The sequence below is a fragment of the Amblyomma americanum genome, chromosome 3 (assembly GCF_052857255.1).
Source record: "Amblyomma americanum isolate KBUSLIRL-KWMA chromosome 3, ASM5285725v1, whole genome shotgun sequence".
Lineage (NCBI taxonomy): Eukaryota > Metazoa > Arthropoda > Arachnida > Ixodida > Ixodidae > Amblyomma > Amblyomma americanum.
The window spans coordinates 63,654,244-63,674,652 of NC_135499.1; the positions used below are offsets into that span (position 1 = coordinate 63,654,244).

General features: G+C 44.1%; 1 protein-coding gene across 1 annotated transcript; it reads left to right on the top strand.

Moving 5' to 3' along the window:
• Positions 1 to 3,431: 3,431 nt before the first annotated feature.
• LOC144123013 (uncharacterized) lies at positions 3,432 to 13,820 on the top strand. The gene is made up of 3 exons (XM_077655941.1): positions 3,432 to 3,586; positions 4,933 to 5,049; positions 11,345 to 13,820. Exons 1-3 carry the CDS (start codon positions 3,500 to 3,502, stop codon positions 11,774 to 11,776), a joined length of 636 nt encoding a protein of 211 aa, XP_077512067.1. The 5' UTR covers positions 3,432 to 3,499; the 3' UTR covers positions 11,777 to 13,820.
• The last annotated feature ends 6,589 nt before the right edge of the window (positions 13,821 to 20,409 follow it).

The window sequence follows — 20,409 nt, forward strand, 5'->3', positions numbered from 1 at the left end:
CCTCTTGCAATTAGCGATTTCAGATCCCTTCATACTGGCTGTTGCCTTTGGCTACGAGCCCAGTTATTTAGTCAAACGTTGGCACAAATTTAAGGGGCACTCAAGCTCTGGCTTTAACGGTATATTGCAATAGCCACGACGGCCCAACGCACGACACTCCACCGCACGACTCAGACGACTAGCCAGCCCTCGTTCACGGCGACCAACCATAGCGAAACCGTCGTCAGAACGCGTAGCGCCACAACTGACTGCAGTCGCACGCGACGTCATGGATTTTTGGTGCGGGTGGCACGGCGCGTGATCACCTCCGGTGGTATGAAACTTACTCTTGGGATGCGCCACGCGCGGGGTGACCTAGCCCCTAGGTGATTACAAGCCAAGGTCAAACATACAGTCACGTGATGCCGGTGCATTCTAATTATTCGACTACCTCACTAATTAGCCCATATCTATAATATACTCCACTTATTAGCACATCGCTGAAATCCGATATTACGGACACAGAACTTTAGCTGATATAACAATCCCCAAATTAGTACCTCACTAATTTTCACCACTGTAGTCCACTACGCTTACTTATTGGCACATCATCAAAGTATGTGTTGCTGGACACACGCACTACCCGCTTATTTACTTTTTTCGACCTAATTACTCTAATTATTATTTCACTACTTAGCACGCCTGCAGTCCAGTATAATCATCGGCACATAATTAATATTCTATTGAGCAAACACGACACACAAATCACCCACTCCTGTACCCCAGGAAATTAAACCTGCATAGGCGGCGTAGTCTGAACCGGACTTTGGCGACACAACGCAGGACGTGGAGTTTCGGCTCACAGCGAACATCGACGGGACAACGCCGGGTCTACAGCTGAACGGTGGCCTTAGATTTGTTGCTTGAAAACATGTCTAAAACCAATTTTTGCACATTGGGCTCATTGTTCCAGACGAAATACGAGCGTGATGGGTGAAGGCGAAGGAAGGGACGAGGACAACAGAAGCGCTAGACAGCCCTTTTGTTGTCCCTTCGTTCGTCCTGGTCTGCTGCGCAGCTTTTGTCTTTCGTACCAACAAGCCCCGATTGTTCATCTAAACCAGTTCGCCTTATTGGCCCACTATTGGGGAGAGGAACATGACCATCATACCTGCCAGTGCGGTTTTCGAAAACCGATCTCCATTTTTAGAAATCACTATTATGGCATGTTTCATGCCATACATTTTGTGACGGCATCTGCATAGCGTGTGTATTGACCTTTTTGCAAGGCCCGTGCGTGCGGATGATATTGTAACGTAGATAGGGAACCATGGAACGTGCAGGTGATAAGGTTATCGGGTTGTTCGATATTTAGGTGCAAATGCAGTAAAGATAGCATCTAACAAAACAATACAAAATACCGTAATTTCTGGACTATAGTCAGCAGGAGAAAATTTCGCCTAAAACAAAATCTTCTTGCTCAGATAGGCTGTACCCAGTGCATAGTTCGCAGAAACAAATTTGGGCAGAAAATAAGCTTTTTTTAAAAAGGATTGTCCGCAAGCAATATATAATTTGTAAGCAAGCATTTTACTGTCAGGAAGTAAAACAGCGCGGACCGCCGCGGTGGCTGAGTGGTTATGACGCTCGGCTGCCGACCCGAAAGACGCGGGTTCGATACCGGCCGCGGCGGTCGAATTTCGATGGAGGCGAAATTCTGAAGGCCCATGTTCTGTGCGATGTCCGTGCACGTTAAACAACCCCAAATGGTCGAAATTTTCGGAGCACCAAACTACAGTGTCTCTCATAGCCTGAGTTGCTTTGGGGCGTAAAACCCCTATCAACCATAAACCAAACCAAGTAAAACCGCGCGTTGTATTAGACTGCACTGATTTCATTCCTAAAACCCGTCGAAGTCACTTTCCCTGGGGCTGTCGGAATGAAACAAGTCAATTATGTCGGATTCGATGACAGGCTCGTCACTAACTTCATCGCCGTCAGAATCTGGCAGCTATATTGCTTCAGTTTTATTCCGGCTTTAATGTGCTGAAAAATACAAGCACTGGAAAGCAGCCATTTTTCTCAACCATGACAGCATTTGCTTGCATATCGAAGTTCATTGCATATCGGAGCTAACTTGGCTATGTTATTCAGCAAGGTAACATCTCAAAGGCGCCCACTCGGGGCATGTTTTTTTTTCTTTCATAGCCACCGGCAGGCTTCCCCGGCTCTGACGAAACATCGGAAAAAATAAAGCGATGTATAGTCCGCACACATAGATAGTGCGCATGGTGCAAAATTTCAGCTTTCAAGCATGTATAGTCCAAGAGCTATAGTCCGGAAATTACTGTAAGTGTATTTGTTCTAGTAGAGAAAAGAACCTTGCATATGTCTCCGTTGCTTTCCTTGACGAATAGCAAAAAAAAAAAAATCCTCTTTGTGGATTGCCTATAGTACTGCTTCTAACACGCAAACCTAAGGGAAAAGCCAATTAGTTATTGCCTTTTGTTTGTGCCAGAGCACCCTTAAAGATAGAGCACGTGGGCACAAAAAGATGATACTCTGCACTTTTAGGAATAAGAATTCTAGTAACCAATCTTAACGATGCAAATTTTTCTGCCGAAGAAAGGAATGAGCAAAAATTATTTTGGGTAAGGGTGCTTCCCCTTAGCAAGCATCGAATAGTAGATGCCGATACACGAGAATGGCGAGTTTTAGCAATGAGGACACGAAGGGTCCGAGACGACTGCCCGACTGAAGAACAATATTCTGCATTGGTCACAATTCAGCAAGATAAAAATAAATTTTATCCTAGCCGCGTGTTTAACCTTTGTGTCGGGCGTACCTGAAAAAAAAAAAATCTCATCCCCACCTTCTGTATCAAGCGCGAATATGTTACAATGGCCACTACGGCCAACGACCCGAGAGGAATCCATTTCAGTGGTGCGCTTATGAAGGCTGCACGCTGAAGAAATATTACCACCGAACCTCATAACAAGGAACCCATATAAATCGCGCAAGATGCTATATATATTCAAGAAAGAGGAGGCCGCATTACGCCGACGGAACGCCGTGATACCAAAAATGAAATCTCTCGGAACAAGCGCGGGGGGGGGGGGGGGGATAAAAGCTAGATTCACGCTCATTTTCACCTCGGGTGGCCCGGACGGAACTGTTCAGCAGACTGCACGAAAAAGCTACGAGGGCCGGAAACGACTTTTCTCCTGCCAACAAGGAACGTGCCAAAATGTCCTTCCCTCCTCTGTCCGTGCATTCGCGGACCAAAGAAAGCAACTCACGAGAAGCGGCGAGGAAGGAAGATTTATCGTCCGCAGGCTAAAGAAAAGAAACGTGCTTACGTGCGGCCACGTGAATCTGCGGCTGACGCGGCTGCTCCATTTCGCCGTGCGCGGCACATTATATAACACGCCTACGCTCGCCTCCACGACCGTCAGAAGCTGCGGACTGTACCCGACGTACAAGACGTGCCTCCCGCATTGTGAGATTCTTTCGAGCCATCATGCGCTCGTCTACGCTGCTGTTCGCGCCCCTTGGGAGTAGCGAATGCGGAATCTTCAGAAGAAGCTTGTCCATACTCATCGTTCAAGTGAGTAGTTTTGGCCGCAATCAATTTACTTCAACCGTATTTCACGTTTCAAAGCGTCAATTCTAAGTTTGTCATTTTTGGTAATTGAATATTTTAGCTCAGTGCAATCGTTTTAATTTATTTTGAAGGTCATAATTGGAGCTGATTATATTGTTCATTTCAGATAGTTAGGGAACAGTCTCAATGTTTTGGCCGGCGAGCTGTTTCTATACACATCCTATAGCCTAAACATATATCAGAGGTTATATTCCCGGTGTATTTATAGAGAACTGCCCACCGATACACGCGAGCCAAAATTGAGAAATCAGCTCTAGCTTGCAAAGGGCGTGGAAGACATGCCCGTATATTGGAAAATTTTGAACCGTCCATGGAAGAGGAAATAACACATCCCTTGCTTCAGGAGCAGCTGTCATCATCTGTTTTTGCCTTCTCTTGAGGGCGCGGGAAAAAATCCGATGGCCCAAACTCCTGATAATAATACGGAATATAATTAATACATATCGGGACACTTCACGCTTCATTGCGAATAATCGCTCACTGTGTGCTTTCCTGAATGAATTGAAGTTACTCACTACTGAGGCAGCCTTGGCGCGCTTTAGTACGCTCAGCGCTGCATCAGATGGCCCGTTAAAATGGTTTGCAATCATAGTCGCCATTCGCTGCTTTGCTGTACTACAATTGAGAAAATTTTCGTGCTTGTTTCCTTTGCAGGATTCCAGGCTGCAGTCCCCTTTGGAGTTAAATACATTGTATTTGATGAAAAGCGTGCCCTGCTTGTAATATATTAGCAAGGCCGTTCCTGGTTAGATCTTTTTCGCGTGTGGCTGATTGTGAAATACAATTCACGTTTCTATACTTCAGGGTGCGACGGAAACCCGTCTGGCAAAGAAAATTCTGCAAGTCAACAAACATTTCATTTCACCTTGGCGAGTGTTTGTTGACATGCACCAGTCACCTTTGCTTTTAGCACACTAAAACGAAAGCTTCATTTCATTCTATAGCTTGCCCCTATGAGCAAGAGTACTGCGCATGAATTATCTAAGAGCTGCTTTCTTAATTGGACAGAGGTCAAAAGTGATGGAATCAGCTTTCATCGACTGTATCTGCGTGTTCTACTTTTCTTTTGTTGTGGAATTCCTCTTCAAGGGAGAATAACGTACGCTAAAGCCAGCTGTAATGAACCCAGCAATCTAAGTTATTCAGGGCATCAGAAATATATTCACCATCTGGCTTTTTGAGTGGGCTCCTATCTAGCGAGAGTGCACGTCATGATATAAGGCAATGAAATTTCACGAAGCGACGTTGCACGCCCGACACATCTGTGGAGTACTATTCTTATTACGCAGGCGTTGTTGGAATTCATAGCCGTGTCCGCACAAGGTGACGACAACTACCTGCAGCCGGAGTACCAGCAGGGAGGTTATAGCGGTGGTGGCTACGAAGCGGCAGCTGAACCCGTTTACGTAAGTGCCTTTTCTAACAAAATAGCAAACCGGACACTAGCGGTCTTAGTTGTAGATTCCTTAAATGATGACTCCGAAGTGTCAAGTCACCCTGAACTAGTGCAAAATGTAACTGAACTCAAGGCAATTGCTGCGTGTGCATACGGTCACACGGCATAAAGGTACCGGCCCTTCTGAGCACGGTGTTCTAATAATTGTGCTTTGGCGTAGGAGCAAACACTCGCCCTGTGTACGAAAAGATTATCTTTCGAAAATCTCTAGCGTGTCGGAATGTTTTTAGCCATCTCAAGAAGTATCATCAACAGCCACATCCAGGCTATTTCGACGGAAGTACCAAGATCTATATCATCGGTACTTGATCAGCGTTTTGAATCACATGCGGCAGCTCTATCTCGCTTTCTTAACCATATATTAACCACATGAGCCCCCAACCCCTTAATCCCCCCCCCCCCCTCCCTGCGTCATATATGTTTCCTTAGATTCCAAACATTCAAGACTAACGGTTACCTGCTCTACGCATTGCATGTACTGGCCAAGTCCCTTTTTATTCCAGATACGACATTATGAACTCACGTTACTTTTCCAAACCGCTCTGCCCTCTTTCTGACGCTTGATGTTGCCACTAATAAATCGTGTTCATAGCTCGCTCCATTGCCATCAAGTTAACATTCTAAATGACCTGAAAAAGAAAAACGGATAACTTAAATGAACGCGATGCCTACCCGCGTATTAATACAGCTGCCTTGGGCCGCAAACCATTAAGCTTTTTAGAACATTGAATGTGGACTTTATATAAATAAAAGTAAATGCTCTGCGCTCAAAATACATTCTAGCTGCCGGGCCTTGTCACACAGGAATGTGCGCCTTCTGAGCAGCAACTTTTTGTGTAATTGGTGTTTGGATTAGCGCCTTAAAAAGTATCGCTTTTCTAAATTTTTTTGGACACAACTTTTCTCGCACGGCTAATTTGCCATAATAAAGGAGTAGCCACTTTTTCTGCATATTTGTTTCCTGACATGCATTAACACTTGTAAGCCTTGTGCTGCCATCAGGCGAGATTTGCATGTCAGCAGCATTATCCATTTATATACCACCGAAGAGTGAAGGGCTACTTTCGCTTCTTCGCACTTAGGATATATCACGAAATCAGGAGATAGTCTGGCGTTTAAATATGCTCACAGGCAATACGTTGCATTGATTCAAAATACACCGAGTAAAACGAATGTCAGGCCTTAAGCAACCTCAGCTCTAATAAAGGCGGAAATAGTGCCCACCGCATCATTGGTCAAGAGTGATGCAAGAAATGTTGGCTTCTTCGCATACACTGGATAAAATATCAGGGTAGCCTTTACCGAACATGACTACCTTGGTAACCGTGCACTTTGCGGCCATGAGCACAGGGGTTTTTGGTATAAAATTTGTCCTAAAGCTGTAAAGACCTCCGATTGTGCAATAAAACTACGTTGTATTATCCGGTTAGTTTCTGGGTCCAGCTTGTAAGCCACGCGAACACGATTAAAGCTAATGCTGACCGACAGCGTGACGTAATAACAGAATGCTGAGTTCTGCGTCGATCTTTTTTCCTCTTTCATCATTTCGCACCTTTAATGCCAGCTGTTTGCGAGCTTCGAGAGAAGCTTAAATTTCTAATTCAGTTCTAGCGGTCTTATCAAGCCCCCCCCATAACGAAACGACCCATTCTCAGGTAGGAGCTCTCTGAGTTTTCACGGCTTGTAATTTTCGCCAGTGGCGTTCACGCGCTCTTTAAGGGCGGTGTCGTTTTGCTTGAGTATATTTCTTTCCCATTTCTGAAATTCCTTCCTTAACACGTCGTGCGCTGCGCGTTATGAGGCAAATGACTCCCCACATTAGACACAACGATTACCGTTACCTACGCTGCCATGACACAACGGGTTAAGACGCAAACGTGAAAAGGAAATTTAGAAAGTGAGCGCCGTATCTTGAAATTTCTTTTTTTTTTTTAACGCGCGTCGTTAGAGAAACACTGCAGAAGCGCTCGTCGGTAACGCTCAGAAAACCCCTCGCTTCAGGCACGCGGCGAGGTTTTCCGATTGAGTAAGGTGCGCCTGAGGTGCTCAGCACAAAAGTCCAAGGAAGTAAAAACGTTCTCATAATTTCTACCTGCCGTGTTCCCCTATTGCAAAAACAACTCTTTGTCTGTCTTCTTTATCGCGTTCATGAAGGCGGCTGATGAAGTTCTTCTTAAAGAAACGTTATTTAAAAGCTATATAGAGAAGGCTTGTCACCTGATTTACAAAGTGCTATCCCCTTCCCGACCTTCAGTTTAGAAGGCAGGGAACCTTTCTCGAGCGACATTGAGAAAAGTGGAAGGATAACCTGCTTGTGTTTTTCAAAAAATTCGCGCTTATTAGATCGTGCCCAGGAACGGAAGGTTGCTATAGAGATGAAATTGTTCAATCTACGCCTGCTGTTTCAACGATGTTAGGACACATTGCTCGGTAATCATAGTACTCCGTTGATTAGAGAGTAATATCTATCGTTGAATAAAAGGTTTGCGTGAAAACTTCGGTAAGTACAGACGCACATTCGTTAGTTGGAATAGATTGGAAAAACTGTCAATCAAGGTTATTATATATTCGACTTGGGGTTAATGACGCTGCGGAATTTTTGAATGTCACTTTGTAGTATAGATGGCAATGTATTGTTATCCTTGGCTAGTTTAATTACGGATACATATTTATGGGCCTTCAGTTTGAACTTAGTTAACTGGCGTACGCTAAAACAACGTTTGGCTGATTTGTAGAGACGCTTTTTTTATTAGACAAACTCTTGAGACATGTTATATCACGAGGGGTTTTGGCTGCATTCGAGGGTATGAAGTTGGATGTATTTGTTTATTAGTTCCGCAATTTTAGCTGCAAATATATTTCAGTGGTACTGAACACAACGGCAGCCAAACTCTGTTAGAAAGACGTCAGGAAAGATGGATAATTGAGCGCCAATATTGCTTTCGCGTAAATTCAGAACGGTTTGAGTTTTTTAACGATTTTTGGATGCAAGTTATTTATGTTGAATGAAAGTGCTGAGAGGTCACTCGAGCCAGGTAAGTACGTGTTGTGAGAAACAAGGTCAGGCCGCGATGTTAATGAAAGGCCCAGCGTATTTGAAACGGATTTCATAGTTCTTGTAGGCTGCATAACAATTTGTGGAAACGAGAAAATAGAGCACGTGTCTTACAATTCATCGGCTAACGACGAAAAGGGTGTACAGTTGCAGGTTCAGCGTCCCATACTAAATGAGATAGGTTGAAATCGTCAACCTGAAATATAGGTAATATTGGATGATGAGATGTCACGATGTTAATGGTATTATGTAACTAATTTACGAAGTTAATGAGTGTGAAGGGGTTAACGATGGCCAATTATTATCACCTCGTGGCTTAGTTCGATGATGGCCAAAACCGTTTCTAGGTCGGTATTGGTGTGAATACACTGGAATGGGAAATATTTAGTAATGGCTAAGAGTCCGCAGCCTCCAGGTCGCATTGTTCGGCTGCAACAATAGAGTGAAAAACGTTGAACAGTTTGAAAATTCTCCTGATCTTGAACCTGTGAATGTAGCCACGTTTCGGAAAGCACTAAACGGTTGGTATTGCAAGGATCTCAGACAAATGTTATGTAAGCGCGTTTATTCATAATGCTTTGAATACTAGAAAAAAAAAAAAGAACTGATACGTGGGACGTGCCTCGTCCACTTTCCCTCGAGTTTCCGTAACTTAGGATGCGTTCGTAATCAACATGCTGGTCGCTATCTCGTGCTGCGTGCGAATCATTCACGCTGATGTTGTCTGTTGCCGGGTCATGGATGAACTGTTTTTGTTCATTAGTATGGTGTATCTTTAGTACAAAAGGCAAGGTTAGGGCTGACTTTTAGCATGCTCCATGAGTTTTCAGCGGGGCGTGGTGTGTGGCGGCAGAAAAATGTTCGGAAATTGAAATTTCGTTTTCTTCCAACTTTGCACGTGCGGAACGTACTTTGTCTTTTGTTTTCATGCTGGCGAATTTAACAATAGTTGGGCGACACTTATCGGACATTTAGTAATTTCGTTTGGGCAAGCTGGTTCATAGTTTGAAAAGTACGTACTTGCGCAATAATACAAAGGACGCACTGTACTTGTCGTATGTGTTTCGTCCTTTGTCTTATTGCGCAAAACGTACTTTTCAAACTTATCGGGCGTGTAGTGACCTATGCGATGAGCGCATTCGATTGCTGCGTTGGGCAGGCTGTCAAATACTTCGGTCCGCGCTGCCCTTGTGTTCGACTCGAACTTTTCTGATTATTCGCGTGAATCGGCAACGCCGTGGAAATTAAGGTTATTGCGTCGTGGTGTGTCTTCAACTACGTCAAAGCGCAGTCGTAGAGAGTCGAGCCGAGTTGTTCGGACTGGTGGCGACACTTGAATTCCGGCAACTTCATCAGCGAGATGGTCTACTCCCTTTGTTTTTTCTTGAAGCTTAATGTCTAATCTATCCTGGATTCTGGTCTCAATGTTCTTTTAATCAACCTTAACGCCTTAACGTCGTTGACCAACTCGGCCTGACACTTAGCGGTTTGTACACGTCGTGCATGGAGGTTCTTTTACAGGCAAAAAAGTACTTCCATCTGCTCCGAAGGATTGGCGGGCAAATGTTGTATCTGAAGTAATGCTTCAGTACTACGTGTATTAGGCCCCGGATAAGTTTCTACGTCACCAGAGCGCAATATGAGCATCGCCTTAGAGAAACAATCTCCAGACAATTTCACAAAGCACTTGTTCGCACTGGAGCAATTCCAAGAAGGTCATAACTTTGCTCAGAGTAAAGCGAAAAGTTTTACACACCTGCGAAGCGGCAACATGCGCTGCGTGAGCCAATGGTGTTCGAAATACCGCTCCCGTGCCAACTGACGCGCATAGCCTGGTAAGTCATGGCCAGGACCAAATAAAGCATTTTCATTTTCACCCTTTTAAGCGAGCAGCGTATTGATATACAGCTTTCTAATGAGCACCAGTAAGAGTTTTTCCCTCTGTATGTGTGCGTGCGTGCGTGCTATTGCGACGTGTAAAGCACACATTCTTCAATATTAACGAATGAGAATTCCATTGGCTTCGTAGTGGAACGCTTAAGATTGAAGGATTATAAAGCTCTTATAGTGTGGTTTAGGTGAACCCAATGGCCAAAATGTAAATTCAAACAAACACACAAATGAGTGCAATTATAAACTAAATATTGAGCAGTCAGTACGCAACGAAGGCTCTCACAAGCTCCTTCTGTAATGGTGTCCTGCCAATTGCGATTTTCAGTAGCTTCGCTAAAAGTACTATATGGAAGCATTGAAGTTATGGTTAATTATGGTTGCAGGGTCTAAATACAGAAAGTTTTCATATGGGCCTGTCTTTCATTCACCTTTCGGTCTCGCCTATCGAAGGAAAAAAATGCATTAAAGCAAAAAAGAAATTCGCCTGTCTGGGCTTGTAAGGCTAGAGTCAATCAATTGCATGTAACAGGGCCACGGCATTAATTGTATGCACAGCATTGCAGCGGCGGCATAGTGGCTTGAGAATCGACGTTGTATGCGGCAGGGCCGGGGTTCGATTCCTAGTGCCGCCAGTTACAGACCGCTTTCCAAGAGGTACAAGCTTTCCTCTGGCCTGGTGCTCGGCTACTTTAGGGGTAAAATGATTGCAAAAAGTGTACCTGATCTCATGTTATGTGGACCGAACACCTTGTGCCAGGGCGCTCTTTGGCCAAAGCAGCCCTGATGCCCTTAGAATGTCTCGTTATGTATTTGGAAATTCTGGAACGCTATGTTTCAGTTCCTTGGCCATCAGTACACTTTATCGCTTTTGAATTCCATTAGCCATGCATTAACGTATCCCTGTATTTTGTATCATTGCGTGTTCCCAGAGCCGTCTCATTCGGACTTCTGTGCCTTTAGCTCTGGGCTCCAGCATTTTGTGATAATTTAAAAAAAATTAAATTTCCAGCATTACAATGCCATTCAAAAAAAGAGGTTTCAAGAGGGCAAAATATGGGTTGATGTGTCATGCTTTAAGAGTAGGTCGTAGCGGAAGCCTTTCTGGCAGCCTCCCTAGGCACAAGATTAGGTAAAAGATCAAATGAATGCACCATTTTCTCAAAGTTTCTCTTCTTTTCATTTCATTTCTCTTCTTTTCAGCGCGCTTAATGCATTTGCCGTTAATTATTGCTAGTATGTTACAGTTCGTCCTGCATATCTCTCGCTAGCAGTCAACCCCCCTCTCGTCTCTTCGCAGCCTCCCTTGCCTTACTCTTTTGGCTACGACACGGTTGACGAGTACGGCAACAAACAGTTCCACAAGGAGGAAAGCGACTCCAACAACATAAAGACCGGCTCTTACGGGTACACGGACGCCAACGGGCTCTACCGCCGAGTCCACTACGTGGCCGACTCCACGGGATTCCACGTCACCGTGACGACCAACGAACCGGGCACGGCGCCCGGTCGCAGCGCGAACGCCATCTTCAACGCAGACCCTGTCGTGGTCCCGCCGGTCGTGGGGCGAGCCTCGGCGTCGGGTCACGTGCTCTCGTACGCCGCAGCACCGGCCTACCTCGTGCAACCGGCCCCGTACGAGTCGCTGTCGCAGGCGCAGCTCGGATACCCGGCGTACGCCTTCGCCGATGGCCAGTACGGCAGGAGAAAGCGAAACGCCTTAAAGAAATGAAGAGCGACCAAGTGGCTCGCATCGCTTTCGTCAGAACTAGTATGCGCACGCATGCATGAAAAATGATTTAGGCAGACAGACTGCGCGCCCACTGCTCATTGCGGGGCGGAACGGCTGAACGTTAACGCTGTGGTGCGCACCTTTGAAGCTACCGTTTGATGACCTTGTAGCAGTGAGGAAGGAGTTAGCATACGTGGTTTGAAAACAGGCAACGCGACACGGAAAGTAGACTCTCTTCTCTCAAGCTGTTTTGCTAATGTTTTTGAATACGAGTGGAAGATTATATAAACACGGGTAGAGCGCTGCATATCTGGTCCTTCTATGGGCGTGCTTAAAGCTCCATGTTTTGAGTGTCGAAGCGAAAATGTCGCACTGTGTCAGAGGTCAGGATGGTGGTGCGCACGAATGTTACGTGCGTATAGCTTTAAGTTGCCTGCAGATCATGCAGCAGTCATACAGGCCTGTACTTTAGTAAAGCCACGAATATGTATTTACACTATCCATGGTGCCTACATGCTGCACTTGAGGGTTAGGCGAAACTTGTGTGAAAATGTGTGCCTACGCTGGTGTATTCAATTTGATGGGAGCAGTCATAGATGAAATTGCTAAAGAACCAAAATATATGAGGCTGTTATAAAATTATAAATGATGCACGAGGTGGTGCATACTACGAATATTGTAGTTTTTAAGCGTAAATACAAATATCGGCAAGAAATGACAGAAACGCTTCCGTACCTTTATAAACAAACGTAATCTGACTTAAAGTGAATATTAAAGAACTTACAGGAATACGTTCTAGCGGCTCATTAATGGTAAGGTATGACGTCAGTTCGCGAAGTACTGGCTCAGTGGCCAACATTAGTGTCGGAGCGTCTGCAGCTTATTAACACAAGCATGTTTGTTGAACTTTGCGGTTCTTTAGTTCCAGTATTGTTTTTATGCCTTTCAGCGCTCTAAATATTTTCATGATTCTTGTATTAGCAAAGAGTGACTAAATAATTGCAGAAGGGCTATGTGCCCTTTTCTACATGATATTGTACGAGGTGTGTAAAATATTTTTCCAAATTAGCGATACTTGGTTTTCGCTGCTCAGCGCTGTCATTTTGCAACAGGACGAAAGTGCAGCCGTTTAGGCGCTGCAGCCCATGGTTTCCTTCCCTGGTGCACCTTTCATGTCAGTGCAGGGCACGAATAATTTGAAATCTTTTATGAAAAATAAATCTGCCGATCTCAAAATATTTCACAAAGCACCACCAGAAGTTATTAAGCGGTTACTATGCATCCCTATGAACGTTACGTGAGTGCCGTCGAAAAGGTAGCTGGGATTTGGTTACTCATATTGCGATATTCAAAGCTATAACAAGAAGACTCGTTTTTCTTATATATTCGCATGTTGAGTTCATGAGGGGCTGAGGATGTAGTCAGAAACTTCAAGCTTTGTTTCATGGAACTATTTGTGCCGCAATAGAAATTTATTTTCCTTCTTTCCACAAAATGCGTACGCTAAGCCTATTTATAACCACTTTTGAAGTGCGAAAAAGATTTCAGTCAAATATTTGCTTTTAGCACCAAGCATTGTATTGTAAACATGAGTTTTAGTGCATAATTTAGACTCATTTATTATAAGTCATCTAATAAAAGAGCGGTTAAGTAATACAAGCAGCCAGCTAGTGGTCCATTTATAAAAAAAAATTGATCAATAACTTTCAATACTTCAAGCACATTTTCTTTTTTGTCATTATTCTGCAGATAGCATCGACCGTTTTTATCGCATGATATGTTCCTGTGGCAATGTAATTCTTTGACTGACTTTATTTTGCACCCCAACAAGCCATATTATTCAAAATTTTCACATGCGCTGCACTCAGCTGAAAGCATGCATCGCGACTGGGAGATTGGGTGTGTGGCTTCTTTGTTGCACTATGACAGCTGTCAAATGAAGCTATTTATGAATGAAAACCTTTTGGTATTCTCTCCTAGGCTTTGTTTTTTACTGTTCGTCACTTCGCTGTACATAGAAAATAAACATTTTTGTTCTCTACACAGAGGGCGCTTTTCTTTCTTTGTAGAGACTCTCCCAGCATCTGTTGCGCGATTATTTAAGGAATCTGAGCATGCAACGCGCAATTATCAGATTCCAGAAATATCGTATATATAAACCATCAGTGGCTGGTTAGAATTGAACTTGTGCCTGCAGCGTACACTGCTTAGCGGCAAGGTAAGAAAATAATATTCAGAGCGTGCATTCAAGCCTCTGCCGCTTGTGCAAACCTTACCAGTGTATGGTACGATAGTAGTAACGCTTACTTTATTATCTGGATGCTATATACACTGCACGGCACGATACGGCAGAAATAATCGGAACACACCTTGCAATTTCTGCCCTTTATTCTGCTGTAGCAAGCGTTACAAATCTTGGTGTATATACGCACGGCCGCCCGAGTAGTACTGTTGCTTTGTGCGGCCTTTAGCCACAAGTTTCCGGTTGGCGACGTGTGAATGAAGTTCGAAGACACCAGCGATCTTTCAGCTACATTTGTCTGCACTTGCATATGACGCATTGAGAGCGATCACTCCTACCGTGAAGCAAAGGCTAAAAAAAGTATAAGCTATATTACCGCTGAATATTGGCACCTTTGCGATTGCATCAAACAAATTAAAGGCAGCTTACGCCCACTGTCTAAGTTTGTTTAACAAGAGGGCGCCGCACATGACCTGAGCAGTGTTATAGAGAACACTGGTGGTTCCCTCTGATGCCGGTGAGATGCGCAAAACCCTTTTGCTCAAAACGAGCCTTGTAGAAGGCTCACAGAACTCTCCGCACCGCCACTAACCCCGAAAGTAGCAATATTAAAAGGCCATCGCACTAATACATATTCATTGAAAAGCATTGACGCCACAGTTATGCCACTGCGACTTACCGATTGGACTTTGCTAACACCCAGAAAACAGAGGTAGATTAAATTGGTATCCAACAACCGGACTTCGAAACTAAATTTTAAACCGCTGATCTTTACAATGTTCTTTACTAAACCAGTTACTAAGCGAGTATGTTTGAGCGCAGCAGCGGCCATACTTTGAAAACATTTAACAGGCATATTATGTCCCGTAACGGAAATAAGAGTTCCAGACAGCATAAATATTGCTGGCGTTGAAACTACACGTCGGACACTAGCAAACGCTTTTAATGCCTTTTTTCTTGAAATCCCTGGCACTGACTACGACAGTCATGCCACCCATTTTATAGATTTTACACATAGTTCCACTCTTTTTCTTGAGCCTGTTACCACTGTAGAAGTAATCTCTGTCTTCCATGCCCTCAAACATACAGCATGTGATGCAACCGGTTTTGCAAGGCGACCTAATCAATTTGAAATTTAAGTGATTGCCCGAATTCTGGCCCATATGTTTAGTCTATTTGACTTCGGCGATTTTGGCTGCTTCGATGCCAATCGCGAAAGTTATCCCTTAAAAAAAGGCGATAAAAATAATATCAGTAACTGCTGGCCTATATCATTTTGGCGCTTGTTTCTAAAGGTCCGGAAAAAATATTTTAACACGGCTATCACGTTTTGATGATAAGCACAATATTATTACAAGTGCTCAACATGGCTCCAAGAAACATTTTTCGACAGACACGGTACTGCTGGCTCAAAAAGAGTTCATTTTACACAAATTTGAGGCCAAAAATTTCGTACTGTCTCTTTTTGGGGACTTTATGAAAGCGATTTACTGCTTACACAAGGATATTCTTGTTTCAAAAGTTTCTAGATATGGTATTAGAGGTCATGCCCACAACCTCATACGTTTCTATCTTTCCTAAGCAAACCAGGTATGTGGATGTGAATGGCTACCATTCATGTACATCACAAATTACTCGTGGTGTACCACGATGTAACATGCTGGTCCTGTTCTTGTTTAATCTGTACATTAATGATGTTATAAATATAAATGAGAACGCATTTTTCGTCAAGTATGCAGATGACACCGGCATTCTTTTGGTGGTAGAGACCCTACTGAGCTCATCCAAGAAGCAAACCCAACACTTTCGATTCTTGAGCCCTGATAAAATTTCAATGCATTATTGATTAATTTCTCTAAAACACAAGCTATGTTTTCGCGTCCTAAGGTTAAAATTTTGAGCCTTGATCGCCTTACAACCTATGCTTCTGATCAAATTAAAGTGATGCCAGCTTCCAAAACCCTCGGTGTCGGGTATAGAAAAAAACCTCTTTGGGACAAACATGTAGATTTCATAGGCTTGAAGGTGGCTCGTCTACTTTTGCGCCGCAGTAGCCTTCTTCAAAGTGGCATTAAACTTGTATTGTTTAACTCCCTATTTATCTCTCAGTCATATTACTGTCACCTCGCATGGGGAAATACCACTCAAAAAATCTTCAAAAGCTCCACATCTTGCAAAAGAAAGTCGTCACGATAATTTATAATTTGCCTTGGGATCATCCCACCTTTGAGCTCTTTATCTCACTAACCAGTCGAAAGTGTAACATCTTTATTGTTTATGGTTAGTATATTGTTACAAGCATGAATTAAGAAATAACATATTTTCCAACATTACTCGACTTCTAAACTACGAAAGTCTGCCCTTTACATTGCACAAAGCAGTTTTGCGTCATTACACCTCGAACTATGGTTTGCAGAAGCGAAGACGTAGACTCCCTTCCCTTCTCACTGATATCACAGATGGTCGGCTGAGCGTTTCCCCTTCTAGCCAATCTTATCTTTGTTCATAAGTGTATGGTCACTTGATATGTTGAGAAATTTAAAGTGCTGAATTTTGCTTCTTTTGATCACACACTTCCATTTTTGGTCTTTTAAATGTATATGGCATGCTGTTATCACATTCCGCTATTAATTTAGATATCCTGATTTGTCACAATATGATAAGATTAACGCTGTGCTCCTTAGTCGCCAATCAAGTTACTTTTTATGCTCAATTTTCGCAGGAAACTTTGTGTTCCCGTATTAATGTGCTACTGTGTCCCTTGCGCGGTGTCTTAAATTTTCTTTATGTGTATACAACCTTTGTCCGTAAAGCTCCGAGACTGAGTCTTTTAAAAATCGTTTATAGCATTGAAATCATGTGTACAGCACCCCTTCGAAATAGTCTCCCTTGCAGTCTATATGCAGCTTCTGATAATTCTTGAGGTCTTGGAAACCGTTGAAAAATTCCTCTTTTGGTAGGGTTGTCAGCGCCTTTGTCATGGCGTTTTCAATGACCTCCACCCTCCTCAACCAGCGACCTTTAAGCGCTCTCTACACATGAGGAAACAGGAAAAAAATCTCAAGGGGAGAGGTCAGGCGAGTGTGGCGGATGGGGAAGTGCAGTAATGCTGTGCTTGGCGAGAAATTTTGTCATGCTGAGAGAAGTATGCGGCCTTGCGTTATCGTAGAAAAGGCTCCATTGTCCAGATGCCCTTAAGTCAGGGGCGACGGCGTCGCAGTGCATCACGGATGTGTTGGAGCACGCGGATATAAAACTCCTGATTCACCTTCTGCCCTTGTGGGACGAACTCGTTTTGTATGACCTCTGGCATCAAAAAAAAAAAAAACTATCAGCATCGTCTTTGTTTAGTCTTCTGTCGCCGCACCTTTCTCGACTCCGGAGAGCTTGTGGACCGCCATTGGGCGCTCTGCCTGTGTTTGAGGATCGTATTGAAGACACCATGTTTCGTCTTCAGCAATGATGCTGTCGACGAACGCAGCATCCTTCTCTGCCTCGGAGAGCAAATCAGCGCTGATTGATGCCCGCGTGTCCTTCTGGTCCTGTGTGAGGGAGTGCGGCACAAGTCTGGCATTCATCTTTTGTTTCCCCTAGTTTTTGCGCAAAACCTGTTGCCAAGTTGCCTTACTAATGTCTAGAGCATCTGATAGCACGCGGACTGTAATGGTGCGGTCTTCCCGTATGATTTCCCTGATCCCAGCCACGTTGTTTTCATTCCGTGAGGTTGAAGGGTGTCCCTGCCTTGTGTCGTCTTCCACCGACGTTCTCCCCGAAACGAACCTCTCGTGATACTCGAAAACTCACGCCCGCGTTAATGTCTTGTTGCCGTATGCGTCACGAAGGAGCCCATACGTCTGTATGACTGTCTTGCCAAGCTTCACAGAGAATTTTATGTTTACACACTGCTCGTGGTGGCCGTCCATCTCTCCACATTCACCACAGTAGAATGCGCAGACGAGTAGTGACAACGTATTTTTCTACATGTAGTTCCATCTTGCGCCTGCCACAGAAACTAACATAAATAGCTGAGGTTAGCCCAAAAATAGCGCTACACACAAGCACCAACAATTGTTTTGGGGATCATTTCAAGAGAAGAAAATAAGTCAGTCTCGATGCTTTACGGACAAAAGTTGTATATTGTTTGAGTGCTAACGTACACTTCAGGGCTTGAGAACCCGTCAAGCTCCTAGGAGCTTTTTCCTCTCGATGTCCGCTTTCGATGAAGAGTAAGAAACTTCAACTTCGACTTCAACTTTTGAAGACTGAAAATCATCTTAGCTTTATTTGGCATCAGTAAAAGTTTATGAGGAACCGTGGAGGGCACGGCAGCTCTTCAACCATGCAAGCTAACTCATTTGTCTGCTTGGTGCAGTTCATCGGCATCCTGCTTCAGCTTCCACGCGGGAGCGACTCTCCTGACTCGCCAGCCTCGACCGTCGGCTCCAAGTTACTGGAACATCGCGCATGCCACGTGCCAGCTACCGGTCATGACAAAGGATTTCAGCGCGGCCTTCCAGAGAATTCTACAATGATAGCAGAGACGAATATCAGCGACACACTGGCGAGCTTCCCTGGAGTATATAAAGCCAGGACATCGCACCCCGCGAGCGCGAGGGCACGGCAGCTCTGCAACCATGCAAGCTAACCCATTTGTCTCCTTGGAGCAGGTGAGTAAACGTTACGGAAAATGCATTCGGTCTAATAACCATTGTTTGATTGTTCTGCGGTTCCCTCGGCTTGCGTGTCCGTTGCTTTTTGATTTATGCTTCTATATTTCACAACTGTTATTGCTTGCTGGAGACGTGGAGACAAACCCGAGTATCGACTTATCACAGTTTTATAGGCAGCTACAGAAAATCGCAGAAGACGTAAATGTTATTAAATTTGATATGCTCACTTCCATTGACAACAAATTATAAAGGTTTGGTTTGGTTTGGTTTATCAGGGTTTAACGTCCCAAAGCGACTTAAGATATGAGAGACGCCGTAGTGAAGGGCGCCGGGAATTTCGACCACCTTGGGTTCTTTAACGTGCACTGACATTGCACAGTACACGGGCCTCTAGAATTTCTCCTCCATCAAAATTCAACCGCCGCACCGCGTCTTTCGGGCCAGCAGACGAGCGCCATAACCACTCAGCCACCGCGGCGGTCCAAATTAGAAAGGCTTTCATTTCTAGATGTTAAGGTTTTCACTTGCATGAAGCAAGTTTCTGCCTTACAGGAAACAGTAGCTTCCTTTGAAAAGAAACTTGATGAGCTGGAAAACTACTCAAGATGAAATAACTTAATCGTGTATGGCGTTCCTGAGCACCCTCAGTAAAATTACAACTCACTTGAAACACTAGTTAACAAAGAGATAATCAGGGACACACTAAAAATTGAACAGGTTGCAATAGAAAGATTTCATCGGCTAGGCAATCCAGAAGCTAGCAGATGCAGACACGTAATTCTGAAGCTTCTGGATTTCGAGACAAACCTAGAATTCTAAGAAACTGTACCAAACTAAAAACGACTGACTACTCGACTGGTGAAGATTTTTCCGCTGGAGTACGTAAAATCAGAAAGAAGCTCTAGAACGCTGGTAAGGGAAAAAAGAATTCAGGACAGAAAGTGTCTCTGGCTTTTCATAAGTTACACGTCAACAATGATCTGTACCGATGGGACGACGAGATAGACAGTACTGTTTTGATTGGATCATATATTCAGGCTGCTAAATAAAGAAACGAGGCAGACAGGAATACTTCGTGTGAGCCAGGTACTCAGAATAGAAACGAAAAAAAAAAACGACACAGCCGAAACTCGGTTGCTACGTCCTCGCCACCCAAATCAGCGTCCGAAATAAAATGTGACATGAACGTTCGTAGCTTAGTGAACAAAACAACAGGGCTTGAATCACCCCTCCTTTCCGTCAGCCCAAACTTCATGCAATCACGGAAACATGGTTATCAAGCAATATTAAAAAATTGCAATGTAACTCTCCCCAAGCATGCGATAGTCCGAAAAGATAGGCTAACACGTGGCGGGGGTGTTGCTATCCTGATAAAAAGGGAAATTCCATTCGTGGTTCTTCCTAAAGTCAAGGAGGCTGAAGCAATTTTTCGCAAACTCTTGTATTCATCGCGACCAGTCTTTATCAGCGCCGTATATCGCGGCCCATCTTCAAGAATCGACGCACTAGTCAATGCATGGGTACCTGCTTTGGTACTTCCTTGGAGTCAGATTAATCTCGATGGAGGATTTCAATCTGCCTGATATTGACTAGAATACTATGCAGCATCATCCTAAACACGCAGATGCACTCTTTGATATCATGCTAACGTTTAATCTGAGTCAGATAACAAATGCATCAACGCGTGTAGAAGGAAGCAGTTCGAATGTACTAGATCTAGT